Source organism: Saccoglossus kowalevskii, chromosome 7 (genome assembly GCF_978046115.1).
Source record: "Saccoglossus kowalevskii chromosome 7, keSacKowa6.1, whole genome shotgun sequence".
NCBI lineage: Eukaryota > Metazoa > Hemichordata > Enteropneusta > Harrimaniidae > Saccoglossus > Saccoglossus kowalevskii.
Window position 1 is genome coordinate 7,890,163 of NC_140647.1, and position 15,899 is coordinate 7,906,061.

Here is a 15,899-nt window from a genome sequence, read left to right on the forward strand (position 1 = left end):
TGCGTTTTTATTGATTCTACTACGTCTATATGTATAAAACTTGTCGAAACCGACCCCTTATGTCCACTCGGAGTAGCGGGAATTTATTTTTACGATGTAGTTGTTACACATGCTGCCCCTCCCTCGCCGTCCATGTTGTACAATACATCACAAAAGTCAGTCCCAGTGCATCAATAACTTTGGTTACATTGTACGTGTCTAGTCAGTACATCACAAAAGTCAGTCCCAGTGCATCAATAACTTTGGTTACATTGTACGTGTCTAGTCAGTACATTACTTCGGCATGTTGTTGGGTATGGAGGGTTTTCAAAGTAGTCCAGCATTTCAGATGCGACGCAGATTGAATTTAAAATGTTTATTTAGTAATGGTATGGATATTATACGGGTCAACTCGGTTATTGTTTAAAACCGACATTTTTTGACAATTTCACAATACACACAATAAAGAGATTATATTAATTAAATACTTGAGTCGAAAAAATGCAATAAACGAACCTCATATAATGATACACCTGGTACTTATAACTATTAATATAAGCGTCACAATAAAAAAAGTCGTAAATCGATATCAATGATTCTAACTTTTGGAATTTTAGCAAATCTCTCATGACTGACACTGTCATGTGACAAACTCGAATGCAGAAGTGTAGTTGAAAAGAGACTATTACAAATAATCACGAAATAGTTAACATAAAACACATACAACTTATTTTTGCAACATCTGTATATCTCAATGAAACCACAATGCGTGATGCGGGGTCGGGGTAGCACACTGTTAGTAAACTGGCAAATAATAATAATACACGCGTTACAACGAGGTTGGGTGGGGTACAATACCCCATTGTCAGACTTGTACCGTCACATTATGTTTTGTCAAGTTTGTGGTAACATGTTGCGTCATTGGTTATCGATTCAATCGTTTGTATTCGAAAAAAAAATTTGTAAACGATTTACGGCATTCAGCTACAGCTATTTATCAACTATCAACTGTTGTTATACTGTTGAAAGTAGTACATGACAAATATAATAATCCATTACAGCATAATCTTTATTTTATTAACACTTGTAAATATATATCACTTGTTTGGACTGCATAAATACAGTATTCATAAAACGTAAATGTGAAAACGTCACATGGAATAAAATCATTCCATGTCAAAGCAGAATATTTACAAGAGTATATTTTCACTGCTGATAGTAAGCTCACTCTAGAGACAATCATATATTGTGTTTACGTCACCTAGGTTACAAAACACAAAAGAGCAAATTTCATAAACACAATGAAGTTCATTCAAGTTTGTGCCCCAAAGTGTTGGGCGCTACCTACTTGACCCGGCATAGATTTACCTATAATCTATTAATATTTAGTATGAATAGATTTGCATCTGTAATTCATTTCATACTTAGTATGAATGGATTTGTGTCTGTAATTCATTTCGTACTTAGTATGAATGGATTTGTATTTGTAATCCATTTCGTACCCAGTAATAAGTATCGATGGTTGTTCCTCCACTGCTTACGACAGTTTACAGAACACTAAACGCCTCTGAGGGCGCCCTACTATTACTTATGGATTTACTGCTTGCTGCTATCTGTTCTTGCATTTTGACAATGTCCTCGACGAGCGAGTCAAATTCACAGTTTCTAAGAGCGGTAAACAATTTAAGCTCCGAGGCCCGTGGATACGAACTCCTCCACATGAGCAGTCCTTGATACGCCTGTTCTTTGAGATCATCTGAATTATTTTTCACAATTTCAACTATTTCACGTTCCAGTCTAGAATCGTCGAAGTGGGCTGGCCATGGCAAGCTGCGTAACACCGATTTCCAGTTCTTTGATATGTTTTTCTGTATATACACAAATACCTGCCTCAATCGATTAGCTGTTAAAACACAAACAATTCTGAGATGAATTTTCACATATTTACTCATTTCTACTTAATTTGAGAGTTATTTAATGTAAACAATGGAGATGTTGACTTGTTTGAGTTACGAACATCGAGTTACGAAAACTTCGAGTTACTAAATTTGAACGTTAAACAAAACAACAAATCTCGAAGTTCGGTTAACTGTTATTTAAAGTTCGAGTAACAATTTTGCCAAAACTGGACTGTTGGGTCAAATTGGTAAAAACTACTTCCGGAAGTTATCCCTTATGCTTCCACTGGGTTGAATAAATTTACACACGACTTCAACTTTCCACAAACTCGAAGTCTGTATGAACACAATAGTCATTGGCAACATGTACTTAGTGTGTACGTGACAATGTGTACGGTGTCGCCATCATGGAGAATGTCGCGTGCACAATTTTGAGCCCAGCCCGAAATTAAGTTTTGACACATTTTACCAACTTACTTTGACAAAATCGCCGAAACTACACCGCTTTGCTGAGCCTTTGTTCTATAATTCTTAAGTAATGCAGACATTGACCTAGATTTGCATACAGTCGCTTGTTTGTTTTTCGTGTTTTTTTTTTTCAATAAAGAAATATTAATATAATGTAATATGTATTAACTCATAATATATTACGAAGAAGATAAAAATTAATGGACATACATAACGACAAAAATAAGGCAAAAACAACAACATAAACACAAAGCTTCATACACATTCAAGACACAGTTACTGTCTGAAATTGAAACTGGTCTTAATGAACTGAGCTGTGGGAAGTGATATGTGCTTGTTGCTCATAATAGAATATTTTAAATGTATCTTTTACACTACTGGTACCAAAATTATTAATATGAATTTCTGCTTTGATGCAGTCTATGTGCCCTGCATGAATTATGTGAGTATAACTGGTGAGAGCCGGCTTTCGCAATTTATACTACACATACATAATATTTTTCTTTTTTGAAAAACACTAATTAACAATTAAAAACTGTATGCGAGTCTATATCGCCACGAATGCCGCGACGATTCGCCACGAAAACACCGAAAAAAGCACCGTTTTGACGATCGCTCGTTTTACAAATTCTAAAGATAGCGCAATATGAACTCGTTTCGTGTGAGTTCGGAACCCGAACGAAAACATCAACAACGTTGAATTTACCTTCTATATTCCAGAATGGTCTATTAATTTATTCAGTTGAATTCCATGAGTGACGTCCGCGATCGAATGTGATTGGATATTGGGGTAAGTGCAAAAGTCATTTGAATATTCAAGCTTGAGTCTCGTGTGGATGATAGCGATAATCTCGAGACGAGTGGTCTGGGATATATATGTAGTTGTCTATCAATAGAAATACCGTGTAAAAAAATGTAATTTTATAACTGGCGAATGACTGCACGACAGAACAGAACTGGCGAATGACTGTACGACAGAACAGAACTGGTGAATGACTGCACGACAGAACAGAACTGGCAAATGACTGCACGACAGAACAGAACTGGCAAACGACTGCACAACAGAACAGAACTGGCAAATGACTGCACGACAGAACAGAACTGGCAAATGACTGCACGACAAAACAGAACTGGCGAATGACTGCACGACAGAACAGAACTGGTAAACGACTGCACGACAGAACATAACTGGCAAATGACTGCACGACAGAACAGAACTGGCAAATGACTGCACGACAGAACAGAACTGGCAAACGACTGCACAACAGAACAGAACTGGCAAATGACTGCACGACAGAACAGAACTGGTGAACGACTGCACGACAGAACAGAACTGGCAAATGACTGCACGACAGAACAGAACTGGCAAACGACTGCACGACAGAACAGAACTGGCGAATGACTGCACGACAGAACAGAACTGGTGAATGACTGCACGACAGAACAGAACTGGTGAACGACTGCACGACAGAACAGAACTGGCAAACGACTGCACGACAGAACAGAACTGGTGAACGACTGCACGACAGAACAGAACTGGCAAATGACTGCACGACAGAACAGAACTGGTAAACGACTGCACGACAGAACATAACTGGCAAATGACTGCACGACAGAACAGAACTGGCAAATGACTGCACGACAGAACAGAACTGGCAAACGACTGCACAACAGAACAGAACTGGCAAATGACTGCACGACAGAACAGAACTGGTGAACGACTGCACGACAGAACAGAACTGGCAAATGACTGCACGACAGAACAGAACTGGCAAACGACTGCACGACAGAACAGAACTGGCGAATGACTGCACGACAGAACAGAACTGGTGAATGACTGCACGACAGAACAGAACTGGTGAACGACTGCACGACAGAACAGAACTGGCAAACGACTGCACGACAGAACAGAACTGGTGAACGACTGCACGACAGAACAGAACTGGCAAATGACTGCACGACAGAACAGAACTAGCAAACGACTGCACGACAGAACAGAACTGGCAAATGACTGCACGACAGAACAGAACTGGCAAACGACTGCACGACAGAACAGAACTGGCAAATGACTGCACGACAGAACAGAAATGGTGAATGACTGCACGACAGAACAGAACTGACGAATGAATGCACGACAGAACTGGCGAACGACTGCACGACAGAACAGAACTGACGAACGACTGCACGACGTAACAGAAATGGCGAACAACTGCACGACAGAACAGAACTGGTGAACGACTGCACGACAGAACAGAACTGTATATTTGAACGACATTGCTTTACATTTACGCATATTTTACGTCATCGAAGCGATAATTGCTAGAGAACGAAATTTATTGAGAAAGGGTATTTTAAAAACTGTAGTAGTGACTTACCCTCCGCTGCATCATCAGCTGTAACCACCATAGGAATAGATTCACGTTCCGATAATTTGTCTTTTAGTACAGACTTTTCAAAAGCTCGATTAATATACCTAACTATTTTATCTTCCACTCTATTTGGGGAAGCGGTAGACACCCTGTTGTGGTTTCCAGCGTTATCCGAGTCCTCCCAGTCTTCTTTCTTCGAGTTCTTATCGGTATTGCTGCCGCCAGAATTACTGCCCGTACTTTTCGTCTCAACCGTGTTTGTTTCTCCGCCGTCCTTTTTCTCTTTTTCTACATTGTCGCTTTCTGTCGTTTTCTCCCTCTCTTCCTGTTTTTGCCCTTTATTGGCGTGTACGGTGGTGTTTGCTGAGGTGGGTGTGGTGGCATCTTCTCCCTTCAGTGATGCTGTGTAAACACAATCACACGTTAAATACCCGATACACGTTCCTGGCATAAATGCATTAACACATTCATACAATGAACTTCGCGGCTCATTCGTGGCCATTCAGTAGTTCATTTGCTCAAACATTCAGACCTCGTTCACCCTAAACACACCATACACTCCTTCATATGTTTATTGATTGCCTAATGACCAAAAATTACTTATCCCGTACTCGTACTCGTACTAACAAATCTTGTCCGACCGATCCAAAATTCACTCAGCAGATTCAGTGTTTATAAAATATGAATAAAATACAATTAATGTATCTCGGCTTTTAACTAATTCACTCCCCGCAAAACTACACTTAGGTCTCAGTAGGCTGACTGTTTGTTCCCGATTCCCGAATTACCAACAGATGTGATATAATTGGTATTGTGCACGCATAAGCTACATAGCAACGGGCGATGGAAGGACAAAATTATAAAAAGTCAAAAGACAGGTAACCCCGGAAGAAGTCAGCAGCATATTTGAAACAGAATTTAAAAGATAACGAAGTGCCGTGGGCGTGGGAGGGTACATAAGGGCACCTAGAAAAACTATATAAGAAAGCTGAGAAACGCTGATTACAATTTGAATAAAATGATTTTTGCAGAGAAATTGAACTGAGAAAGAGATATGAATGTAACTAGAGTAACTGGCCGTTTTTCAAATCCTAGAACACCCTCTAAATATGAAAGTATTACGCTATATCAAACAATAATTTGCATGTTCGTTTTAGCTTTAAGTTTAAAATATTCAGAGACTGATATGAGTTAGTTGAAAGATGAAGGCACTTTAATTTGAAGGGAATTTTTACACAGCGAATTGGAAACACGGATGAGCGGTGTACTGCGACTCTGTGCAAAGGTAATAGGTTTTTGCTAGCAATGTCTGAAGACTTAACATTCGGGTTTTCCCTATTTCTTCATCAGTGTGTTACACATCTATCCCTAAGTTTACACAACGCGTCACATGACTAGTCCGATTCTACCCATAAGTTTACACATCGCGTATTGTGTCTGGATTCACTCAATCCGCTCACTGCCAACTGACAAGTTTTATATGAGAACCACTTCCCCCATGGAATGTGACCTGCCCAGGTGAATGTCCCTTGCCTGCAAATAGGTGATCCATTTCACTTCGTCCACGTGCTCGAGTTTCATATTTATCTTCTAAATATCTGCGTGTGTAGAAACGATGATATACGTATTAGCTTGCTATATACACAGCAGGGTTAAAATAGGAAACGGAATAGCGCCAACCTACCCATCCATAAACCGAAAGAAACAACATTTGTATTCGTTGGTGGCGCCGTGTGCAAATGAATGAATCGAACCTTGCGTCGAAAGAGCATTTGCACAAGGTATAATTTGGTATGTTGAAAAAACTTTCAGCATACAAGCTACTTAAATTTCTGATTGGCCTGACTGTTAGGGTTGGGTAGCCAATCAGACACAATCTTGTAGCTAGCTTCGCGTGACCCCGAAAGCTAGATTATTAAATAGTTGACTTCTAGATTTTACTTCGAACATTTGTACATTGATACATCTAGCTGCTGGCTGCAAAGCTGAAAATTTGAAAAAATATAATCTTACGTGTATCCGTATTGTTGGGCAATGCTGTCAATAACAGGCCACATCCAGTCTTCAGGTGCATCAAAATATACCAGTCCTTGGCACATCGCCTGTCTCACACCTTCAAAATCAGATTCTACAAATTTCCGGTAACCATGACTACCTCTTCTGTCACCACAATCGAATGTCCAATCAAACAGCTGTGCCCGGTGACTGTACGTCTCACAGGTTAACCATCCTTCCTCGTCTATATATAAAGGTGTCTGGTCCTCCATGCACTCCCAGTAGTAAAGTCGGTTTCTGTTTCGAGGAGTTGACATTTGTGTGTCACGTCATTTGTTTTCAGGAGAATATATCTCGGGGGGGGGGGGTGTTCAAATCACAGCACACTTCTCCCACATTGTCACATTACTAACTGTTTTATATACTAGCGTGGTGTCATTTAAAACTGGTTCTATAGACTACTGTGGTGTCGTTTAATACTGGTTCTATAGACTCCTATGGTGTCATTTAAAACTGGTTCTATAGACTCCTATGGTGTAATTTAAAACTGGTTCTATAGACTACTATGGTGTCATTTAAAACTGGTTCTATAGACTACTGTGGTGTCATTTAAAACTGGTTCTATAGACTCCTATGGTGTCATTTAAAACTGGTTCTATAGACTACTATGGTGTCGTTTAATACAGGTTCTATAGACTACTATGGTGTAATTTAAAATTGGTTCTATAGACTACTATGGTGTCATTTAAAACTGGTTCTATAGACTACTATGGTGTCGTTTAATGCAGGTTCTATAGACTACTATGGTGTAATTTAAAACTGGTTCTATAGACTACTGTGGTGTCATTTAAAACTGGTTCTATAGACTACTGTGGTGTCATTTAAAACTGGTTCTATAGACTACTGTGGTGTCATTTAAAACTGGTTCTATAGACTCATATGGTGTAATTTAAAAATGGTTCTATAGACTACTATGGTGTCATTTAAAACTGGTTCTATATACTACTATGGTGTCATTTAAAACTGGTTCTATAGACTACTATGGTGTAATTTAAAACTGTTTCTATAGACTACTATGGTGTCGTTTAAAACTGGTTCTATAGACTACTATGGTGTCGTTTAATACAGGTTCTATAGACTACTATGGTGTCATTTAAAACTGGTTCTATAGACTACTATGGTGTAATTTAAAACTGGTTCTATAGACTACTATGGTGTAATTTAAAACTGGTTCTATAGACTACTGTGGTGTCATTTAAAACTGGTTCTATAGACTACTATGGTGTGATTTTAAACTGGTTCTATAGACTACTATGGTGTCATTTAAAACTGGTTCTATAGACTACTATGGTGTAATTTAAACTGGTTCTATAGACTACTATGGTGTCATTTAAAACTGGTTCTATAGACTACTATAGTGTCGCTTAAAACTGGTTCTATAGACTACTATGGTGTCATTTAAAACTGGTTCTATAGACTACTATGGTGTCATTTAAAACTGGTTCTATAGACAACTATGGCGTCGTTTAAAATTGGTTATATATACTACTATGGTGTCATTTAAAACTGGTTATATAGACTACATGGTGTCGTTTAAAACTGGTTCCATAGACTACTATGGTGAAGTTTAAAACTGGTTCCATAGACTACTATGGCGTCGTTTAAAACGGGTTCTATAGACTACTATGGCGTCGTTTAAAACTGGTTCTATAGACTACTATGGTGAAGTTTAAAACTGGTTCCATAGACTACTATGACATCGTTTAAAACGGGTTCTATAGACTACTATGGCGTCTTTTAAAACTGGTTCTATAGACTACTGTGGTGTCGTTTAATACAGGTTCTATAGACTACTATGGCGTCATTTAAAACTGGTTCTATAGACTACTATGGTGTCATTTAAAATTGGTTCTATAGACTACTATGGTGTCATTTAATACTGGTTCTATAGAATACTATGGTGTAATTTAAAACTGGTTCTATAGACTACTATGGTGTCATTTAAAACTGGTTCTATAGACTACTGTGGTGTCATTTAAAACTGGTTCTATAGACTCCTATGGTGTAATTTAAAATTGGTTCTATAGACTACTATGGTGTCATTTAAAACTGGTTCTATAGACTACTATGGTGTCGTTTAATGAAGGTTCTATAGACTACTGTGGTGTCATTTAAAACTGGTTCTATAGACTCATATGGTGTAATTTAAAATGGTTCTATAGACTACTATGGTGTCATTTAAAACTGGTTCTATATACTACTATGGTGTCATTTAAAACTGGTTCTATAGACTACTATGGTGTAATTTAAAACTGCTTCTATAGACTACTATGGTGTCGTTTAAAACTGGTTCTATAGACTACTATGGTGTCGTTTAATACAGGTTCTATAGACTACTATGGTGTAATTTAAAACTGGTTCTATAGACTACTGTGGTGTCATTTAAAACTGGTTCTATAGACTACTATGGTGTGATTTTAAACTGGTTCTATAGACTACTATGGTGTCATTTAAAACTGGTTCTATAGACTACTATGGTGTAATTTAAACTGGTTCTATAGACTACTATGGTGTCATTTAAAACTGGTTCTATAGACTACTATAGTGTCGTTTAAAACTGGTTCTATAGACTACTATGGTGTGATTTTAAACTGGTTCTATAGACTACTATGGTGTCATTTAAAACTGGTTCTATAGACTACTATGGTGTAATTTAAAACTGGTTCTATAGACTACTGTGGTGTCATTTAAAACTGGTTCTATAGACTACTATGGTGTCATTTAAAACTGGTTCTATAGACTACTATGGTGTAATTTAAAACTGGTTCTATAGACTACTGTGGTGTCATTTAAAACTGGTTCTATAGACTACTATGGTGTGATTTTAAACTGGTTCTATAGACTACTATGGTGTCATTTAAAACTGGTTCTATAGACTACTATGGTGTAATTTAAACTGGTTCTATAGACTACTATGGCGTCGTTTAAAATTGGTTATATATACTACTATGGTGTCATTTAAAACTGGTTATATAGACTACATGGTGTCGTTTAAAACTGGTTCCATAGACTACTATGGTGAAGTTTAAAACTGGTTCCATAGACTACTATGGCGTCGTTTAAAACGGGTTCTATAGACTACTATGGCGTCGTTTAAAACTGGTTCTATAGACTACTATGGTGAAGTTTAAAACTGGTTCCATAGACTACTATGGCATCGTTTAAAACGGGTTCTATAGACTACTATGGCGTCTTTTAAAACTGGTTCTATGGACTACTGTGGTGTCGTTTAATACAGGTTCTATAGACTACTATGGCGTCATTTAAAACTGGTTCTATAGACTACTATGGTGTCATTTAAAATTGGTTCTATAGACTACTATGGTGTCATTTAATACTGGTTCTATAGAATACTATGGTGTAATTTAAAACTGGTTCTATAGACTACTATGGTGTAATTTAATACTGGTTCTATAGACTATTATGGTGTCATTTAATACTGGTTCTATAGACTACTATGGTGTAATTTAAAACTGGTTCTATAGACTACTATGGTGTCATTTAAAACTGGTTCCATAGACTACTATGGTGTAATTTAAAACTGGTTCTATAGACTACTATGGTGTCATTTAAAACTGGTTCTATAGACTACTATGGTGTCGTTTAAAACTGGCTCTTTAGACTACTATGGCGTCGTTTAAAACGGGTCCTATAGACAACTATGGCGTCATTTAAAACTGGTTCTATAGACTACTATGGTGTAATTTAATACTGGTTCTATAGACTATTATGGTGTCATTTAATACTGGTTCTATAGACTACTATGGTGTAATTTAAAACTGGTTCTATAGACTACTATGGTGTCATTTAAAACTGGTTCCATAGACTACTATGGTGTAATTTAAAACTGGTTCTATAGACTACTATGGTGTCATTTAAAATTGGTTCTATATACTACTATGGCGTCATTTAAAATTGGTTCTATAGACTACTATGGCGTCGTTTAAAACTGGTTCTATAGACTACTATAGTGTCGTTTAATACAGGTTCTATAGACTACTATGGCGTCATTTAAAACTGGTTCTATAGACTACTATGGTGTCATTTAAAACTGGTTCTATAGACTACTATGGTGTCGTTTAAAACTGGCTCTTTAGACTACTATGGCGTCGTTTAAAACGGGTCCTATAGACAACTATGGCGTCATTTAAAACTGGTTCTATAGACTACTATGGTGTCATTTAATACTGGTTCTATAGACTACTATGGTGTCATTTAATACTGGTTCTATAGACTACTATGGTGTCATTTAATACTGGTTCTATAGACTACTGTGGTGTCATTTAATACTGGTTCTATAGACTACTATGGTGTCATTTAAAAATGGTTCTATATTCTACTATGGCATCGCTTAAAACTGGTTCTATAGACTACTGTGGTGTCGTTTAATACTGGTTCTATAGACTACTATGGTGTCGTTTAATACTGGTTCTATAGACTACTATGGTGTCATTTAAAAATGGTTCTATATTCTACTATTGCATCGCTTAAAACTGGTTCTATAGACTACTGTGGTGTCGTTTAATACTGGTTCTATAGACTACTGTGGTGTCATTTAATACTGGTTCTATAGACTACTATGGTGTCATTTAAAAATGGTTCTATATTCTACTATGGCATCGCTTAAAACTGGTTCTATAGACTACTGTGGTGTCGTTTAATACTGGTTCTATAGACTACTACGGTGTCATTTAAAAATGGTTCTATATTCTACTATGGCATCGCTTAAAACTGGTTCTATAGACTACTATGTTGTTATTTTAAACAGGTTCTATAGGCTACTGTGGTGTCTTACTATAGCTTGTTCGAAAGACTCCAAAAGTGTTACGCATAATTTGGCGTTCGTGCAATATTTGAAGGGAACCCCTTTCCCACACACCAGAGCTGTAATAAATGCTCAATCAACGTACCTTCCTAGACATGTTGATAACGGACACGTGACATAAAACAGATGCTGACCGGCAAATCCAGTCCTTGGTGACTGTATCTTTTTACTGATGGCCCTTGCACGGAGTCTGCCCGGACTCTTGCCACGACGAGCGCTCTCCTGGGTTATAATCATGCTAAAAGGCAACACAAAATGTAAAACGTTACTCCATGTGACTTACTAATTCCACTGCCGCTATGTTCTCACACCACCTGATTAACTATTCCCACCGCCCAACCAATGTTCCCACACTAGGTGATGTATCTATTTCACCGCTCCCACCCAATTTCACTTAGACCACGTGATGCATCAATCCCACCTTGGCCAATCAATGATGTCACACCACGTGATTAACTATTCCCACCGCCCAACCAATGTTCCCACACTAGGTGATGTACCGATTTCACCGCTCCCACCCAATTTCACTTAGACCACGTGATGCATCAGTCCCACCTTGGCCAATCAATGATGTCACACCACGTGATTAACTATTCCCACCGCCCAACCAAATGTCCCCACACTAGGTGATGTACCTATTTCACCGCTCCCACCCAATTTCACTTAGACCACATGATGCATCAATCCCAACTTGGCCAATCAATGATGTCACACCACATGATTAACTATTCCCACCGCCCAATCAATGTCCCCACACTAGGTGATGTACCTATTTCACCGCTCCCATCCAATTTCACTTAGACCACGTGGTGCATCAATCCCACCGTGGCCAATCAATGATGTCACACCACGTACGGGATGAACTATTCCCACCGCCCAACCAATTTCCCCACACTAGGTGATGTACCTATTTCACCGCTCCCACCCAGTTTAACTTAGACCACGTGATGGATCAATCCCATTGTTGCCAATCAATGATGTCACATCACGTGATGAACTATTCCCACCGCCCAAGCAATGTCCCCACACTAGGTGATGTACCTATTTCATCGCTCCCACCCAGTTTAACTTAGACCACGTGATGGATCAATCCCATTGTTGCCAATCAATGATGTCACATCACGTGATGAACTATTCCCACCGCCCAACCAATGTCCCCACACTAGGTGATGTACCTATTTCACCGCTCCCACCCAGTTTAACTTAGACCACGTGATGGATCAATCCCATTGTTGCCAATCAATGATGTCACATCACGTGATGAACTATTCCCACCGCCCAACCAATGTCCCCACACTAGGTGATGTACCTATTTCACCGCTCCCACCCAGTTTAACTTAGACCACGTGATGGATCAATCCCATTGTTGCCAATCAATGATGTCACATCACGTGATGAACTATTCCCACCGCCCAACCAATGTCCCCACACTAGGTGATGTACCTATTTCACCGCTCCCACCCAGTTTAACTTAGACCACGTGATGGATCAATCCCATTGTTGCCAATCAATGATGTCACATCACGTGATGAACTATTCCTACAGCTTCCACCAAATGTATGTAGTCAGTATAACAAGAATAAGGAACACATTTGTGTTCATTTTATGATCGATTGTTCTAACTATAATTATAATTATAATGATTACGTAATGGGAAACATAATTAAGCATTCATGAACATTTATTCATATTTTTCACAATTTATTTTTACTAATAGATTTACTGAAAACATGAACATCAGTTGTTTGCCACTTATTCGTCACATGTATAGCAATTTGATTCTTTGCGTGATTGAATATGACATTCACGTCATTAACATTTGTTTAGATACAAACATATTAGATAGTTGGATTAAGTTTGGCCTCCAACTTTTGGAGTTTTTCTTTTTCAATTTCATGATACAGTATACTGCAAAGACTGGTGGGTGAAATGAAATACGTAGACAGTCAATTTAGATTCAAACAAATTTGTTCGTTTCATTTAAAATTCATTTAAAGAATCTCACCCTGTTTTTAAAAGAGTGCAAATATGCGTATATCATGTGTACTTCAATGGATACAAAACCTCTTCACAACGACACACTGTGAATAGGACACCATATCTGTATTTACGAGTACATTTTTTGCTAATAAACCGCGACTTATTACTAATCGTATTTTCTAATCCGAGATAAAATTATTACCATTTTATAGTATGGAACATCGATATTTGTTAACCATTATATTTTACTCTGTTTGTGCCACTGTGACGTCAGAGTAACCTCACAGGAGTTAGATACTCCATGTCCCATTGTTAAGCCATAACTCGTACATACAATATGTTTGTCGACTAATACGAAATGAAAGCCACTGTTTTGGCCGCCACAGGTGTAGATTCCATCGGATTTGTAACTAATTCCACCCTAAGCGTGGATTTTAGTCATTTGGTAAAAATAGAAAGTCGTGCTTGAGCATAGAATAGTTTGGTTCAAAACAACTCGGCATAATGGATATCTTTTGTACCAAGGTAGCAAATATGAACTATTATTGCCGAGCTTTTCAATAAAGTTGCCCAGGTATTAGAAACGAATGACATTCAATCACAGACAAAGTCAATGTCCCACACGCAGACTACATGTTTGTAATTTCGACCTTTTAATAACAGATCAAATGATTGGTGAAAACACAGAAAACAAAGACAACGATATTATGTTCAAAATAGTCATGGCCATTCAACACCGGTGAAATGTTGAAACATTTGTCTATTCACATGATCTGGAATCCACAGTGAATCCATGGTGAGGTTCGTATGTGAGATTATAGCTTATACTAAAGGATGTTATAACCGCTATTGTTTAGTTTGCGTATCGTGTAAAATGTTCGAAATAGTCACATCCCCTTTGGGGGCTCAGTGCATGCACATTGGTGTAACTGTATAGCATCAATCTGAAATATTTATTTATCCACGATAGTACATGGAAGTTAAATTATATTTAAAACATTTTAGAATACCTGCATTACAAAATAAAAAAAAATCAATGATTAACGCTTCTTAGGAGAATACGGGAGTGGTCAATTTTGTGTTCAAAAACCTACCCAAATTGAATTTCCAAGGACTCAATAAGTTTTTTCATCCAAAGTGTACCGGCTTCTTTCGCTATATATGGCTGTCCCTGAATGACTGCATGGCTAAATCCTTCGAAGTCCGTCTTCTGACGCTTTTGGTGTTTGTGTGGCCCTCTTTTTTCTCCGCATTCAAATCTCCAGTTACATATATGGGCGACGTGCGAGTAATTCTCACAAGACAGGTATCCATGTTCGTTGATGTACATATCAGTTCCGTCATGAATGCATTGCCATGACATTGGTTTATCCCTGCAATACGACAATAGAAAAACTAATGTGAATTGCATATGGATTTACCGCATGGACTTCAATACGAACAGATATGTTGATTCATCGTATGACGTAGGACCTCAAATGTTTTAGACGTATACGCAGCAAATATACATTTGGCGGATGCTTCAAAACAAAACATGTAAACCTATGTATGTACAGAAAAAAACACAGTACTGTCTGTACTTACTGTTTAAGACATTCGTTAACCGGACAGCTAGCTACGAACAGATATCGAACCATCATAGACGGTTGTACGTATACCAAACCACACGACGTTTAAACTGATTCTCCCATGTTGGAAATCGGGAAACCGGCAGCCTAGACTAGCAACTACAAAATGGCGTTCTGATATATAGCCTGTATCTTATTTGAGAGAGTTTGTAATATTATACGGCCCAGTTGTTGGGTTGGTGTAGTTTTTCACTCTTCTATTGTGTTTAATGTAAACGTATACAGATTGTTAGTAACGTTGCTATGTTTCTAGCAACAAGGAACCCGTCATGTAAATTAAACCTTTATATTTGTGTTGCCGTTGGCGTGCCACGGGCCACATATATTCACTATACAACAGTACTTAAAATTGTATTCTTCCCTTTTTTGTTGCAATGTAAACCTTTAGAGTAGAAGTATCTGCAAAAACACTAAACACGTCAACATACAACGTATTTACCTTGCTGTGTATTTGTATCACATATATTTACATATATATTTATTACATATTGCCACTACGCAAACGTTAACTCAAGGCATTCCGCGGTACCCGGCTTTCGACATTTGTACACTCACATGATATATTAATTTGCTGAAAAACACACCAAAAAGCAAGCAAGAGACTGTAAGCAAGTCTAGCTCAGATACAACAATCAGTCAAACTGGGAACTGGCAAAAAATACACCAGAAATGTTTACGATTTTTTTATTGTTTCCGT

The 15,899-nt window shown here is 38.0% G+C and overlaps 1 protein-coding gene across 2 annotated transcripts; it reads right to left on the reverse strand.

Moving 5' to 3' along the window:
* Positions 1-1,027: 1,027 nt before the first annotated feature.
* Positions 1,028-15,313, reverse strand: LOC144343479 (uncharacterized). 2 transcript variants are annotated; one of them, XM_085501020.1, is made up of 7 exons: positions 15,159-15,313; positions 14,669-14,947; positions 11,680-11,832; positions 6,728-7,006; positions 6,248-6,312; positions 4,721-5,116; positions 1,028-1,882 (listed from the first exon to the last, which is right to left on the reverse strand). In XM_085501020.1, the coding sequence occupies exons 1-7, from the start codon at positions 15,212-15,214 to the stop codon at positions 1,527-1,529; spliced, it is 1,584 nt and encodes a 527-aa protein (XP_085357146.1). In that variant the 5' UTR covers positions 15,215-15,313; the 3' UTR covers positions 1,028-1,526. The 2 variants fall into 2 exon arrangements, with proteins under 2 accessions (XP_085357146.1, XP_085357147.1); XM_085501021.1 differs by lacking the exon at positions 14,669-14,947.
* Between the last annotated feature and the right edge of the window lie 586 nt (positions 15,314-15,899).

What these genes read in the sequence shown, in the direction of transcription:
- LOC144343479 (XM_085501020.1), bottom strand. Translation starts at nt 15,214, where the DNA reads ATGATGGTTCGATATCTGTTCGTAGCTAGCTGTCCGGTTAACGAATGT. An exon ending in TCCTTGGAAATTCAATTTGG is followed by an intron (nt 11,833 to 14,668) that starts GTAGGTTTTTGA and finishes GTTGCCTTTTAG; the next exon opens with CATGATTATAACCCAGGAGA. An exon ending in GCCCAACAATACGGATACAC is followed by an intron (nt 6,313 to 6,727) that starts GTAAGATTATAT and finishes CTACACACGCAG; the next exon opens with ATATTTAGAAGATAAATATG.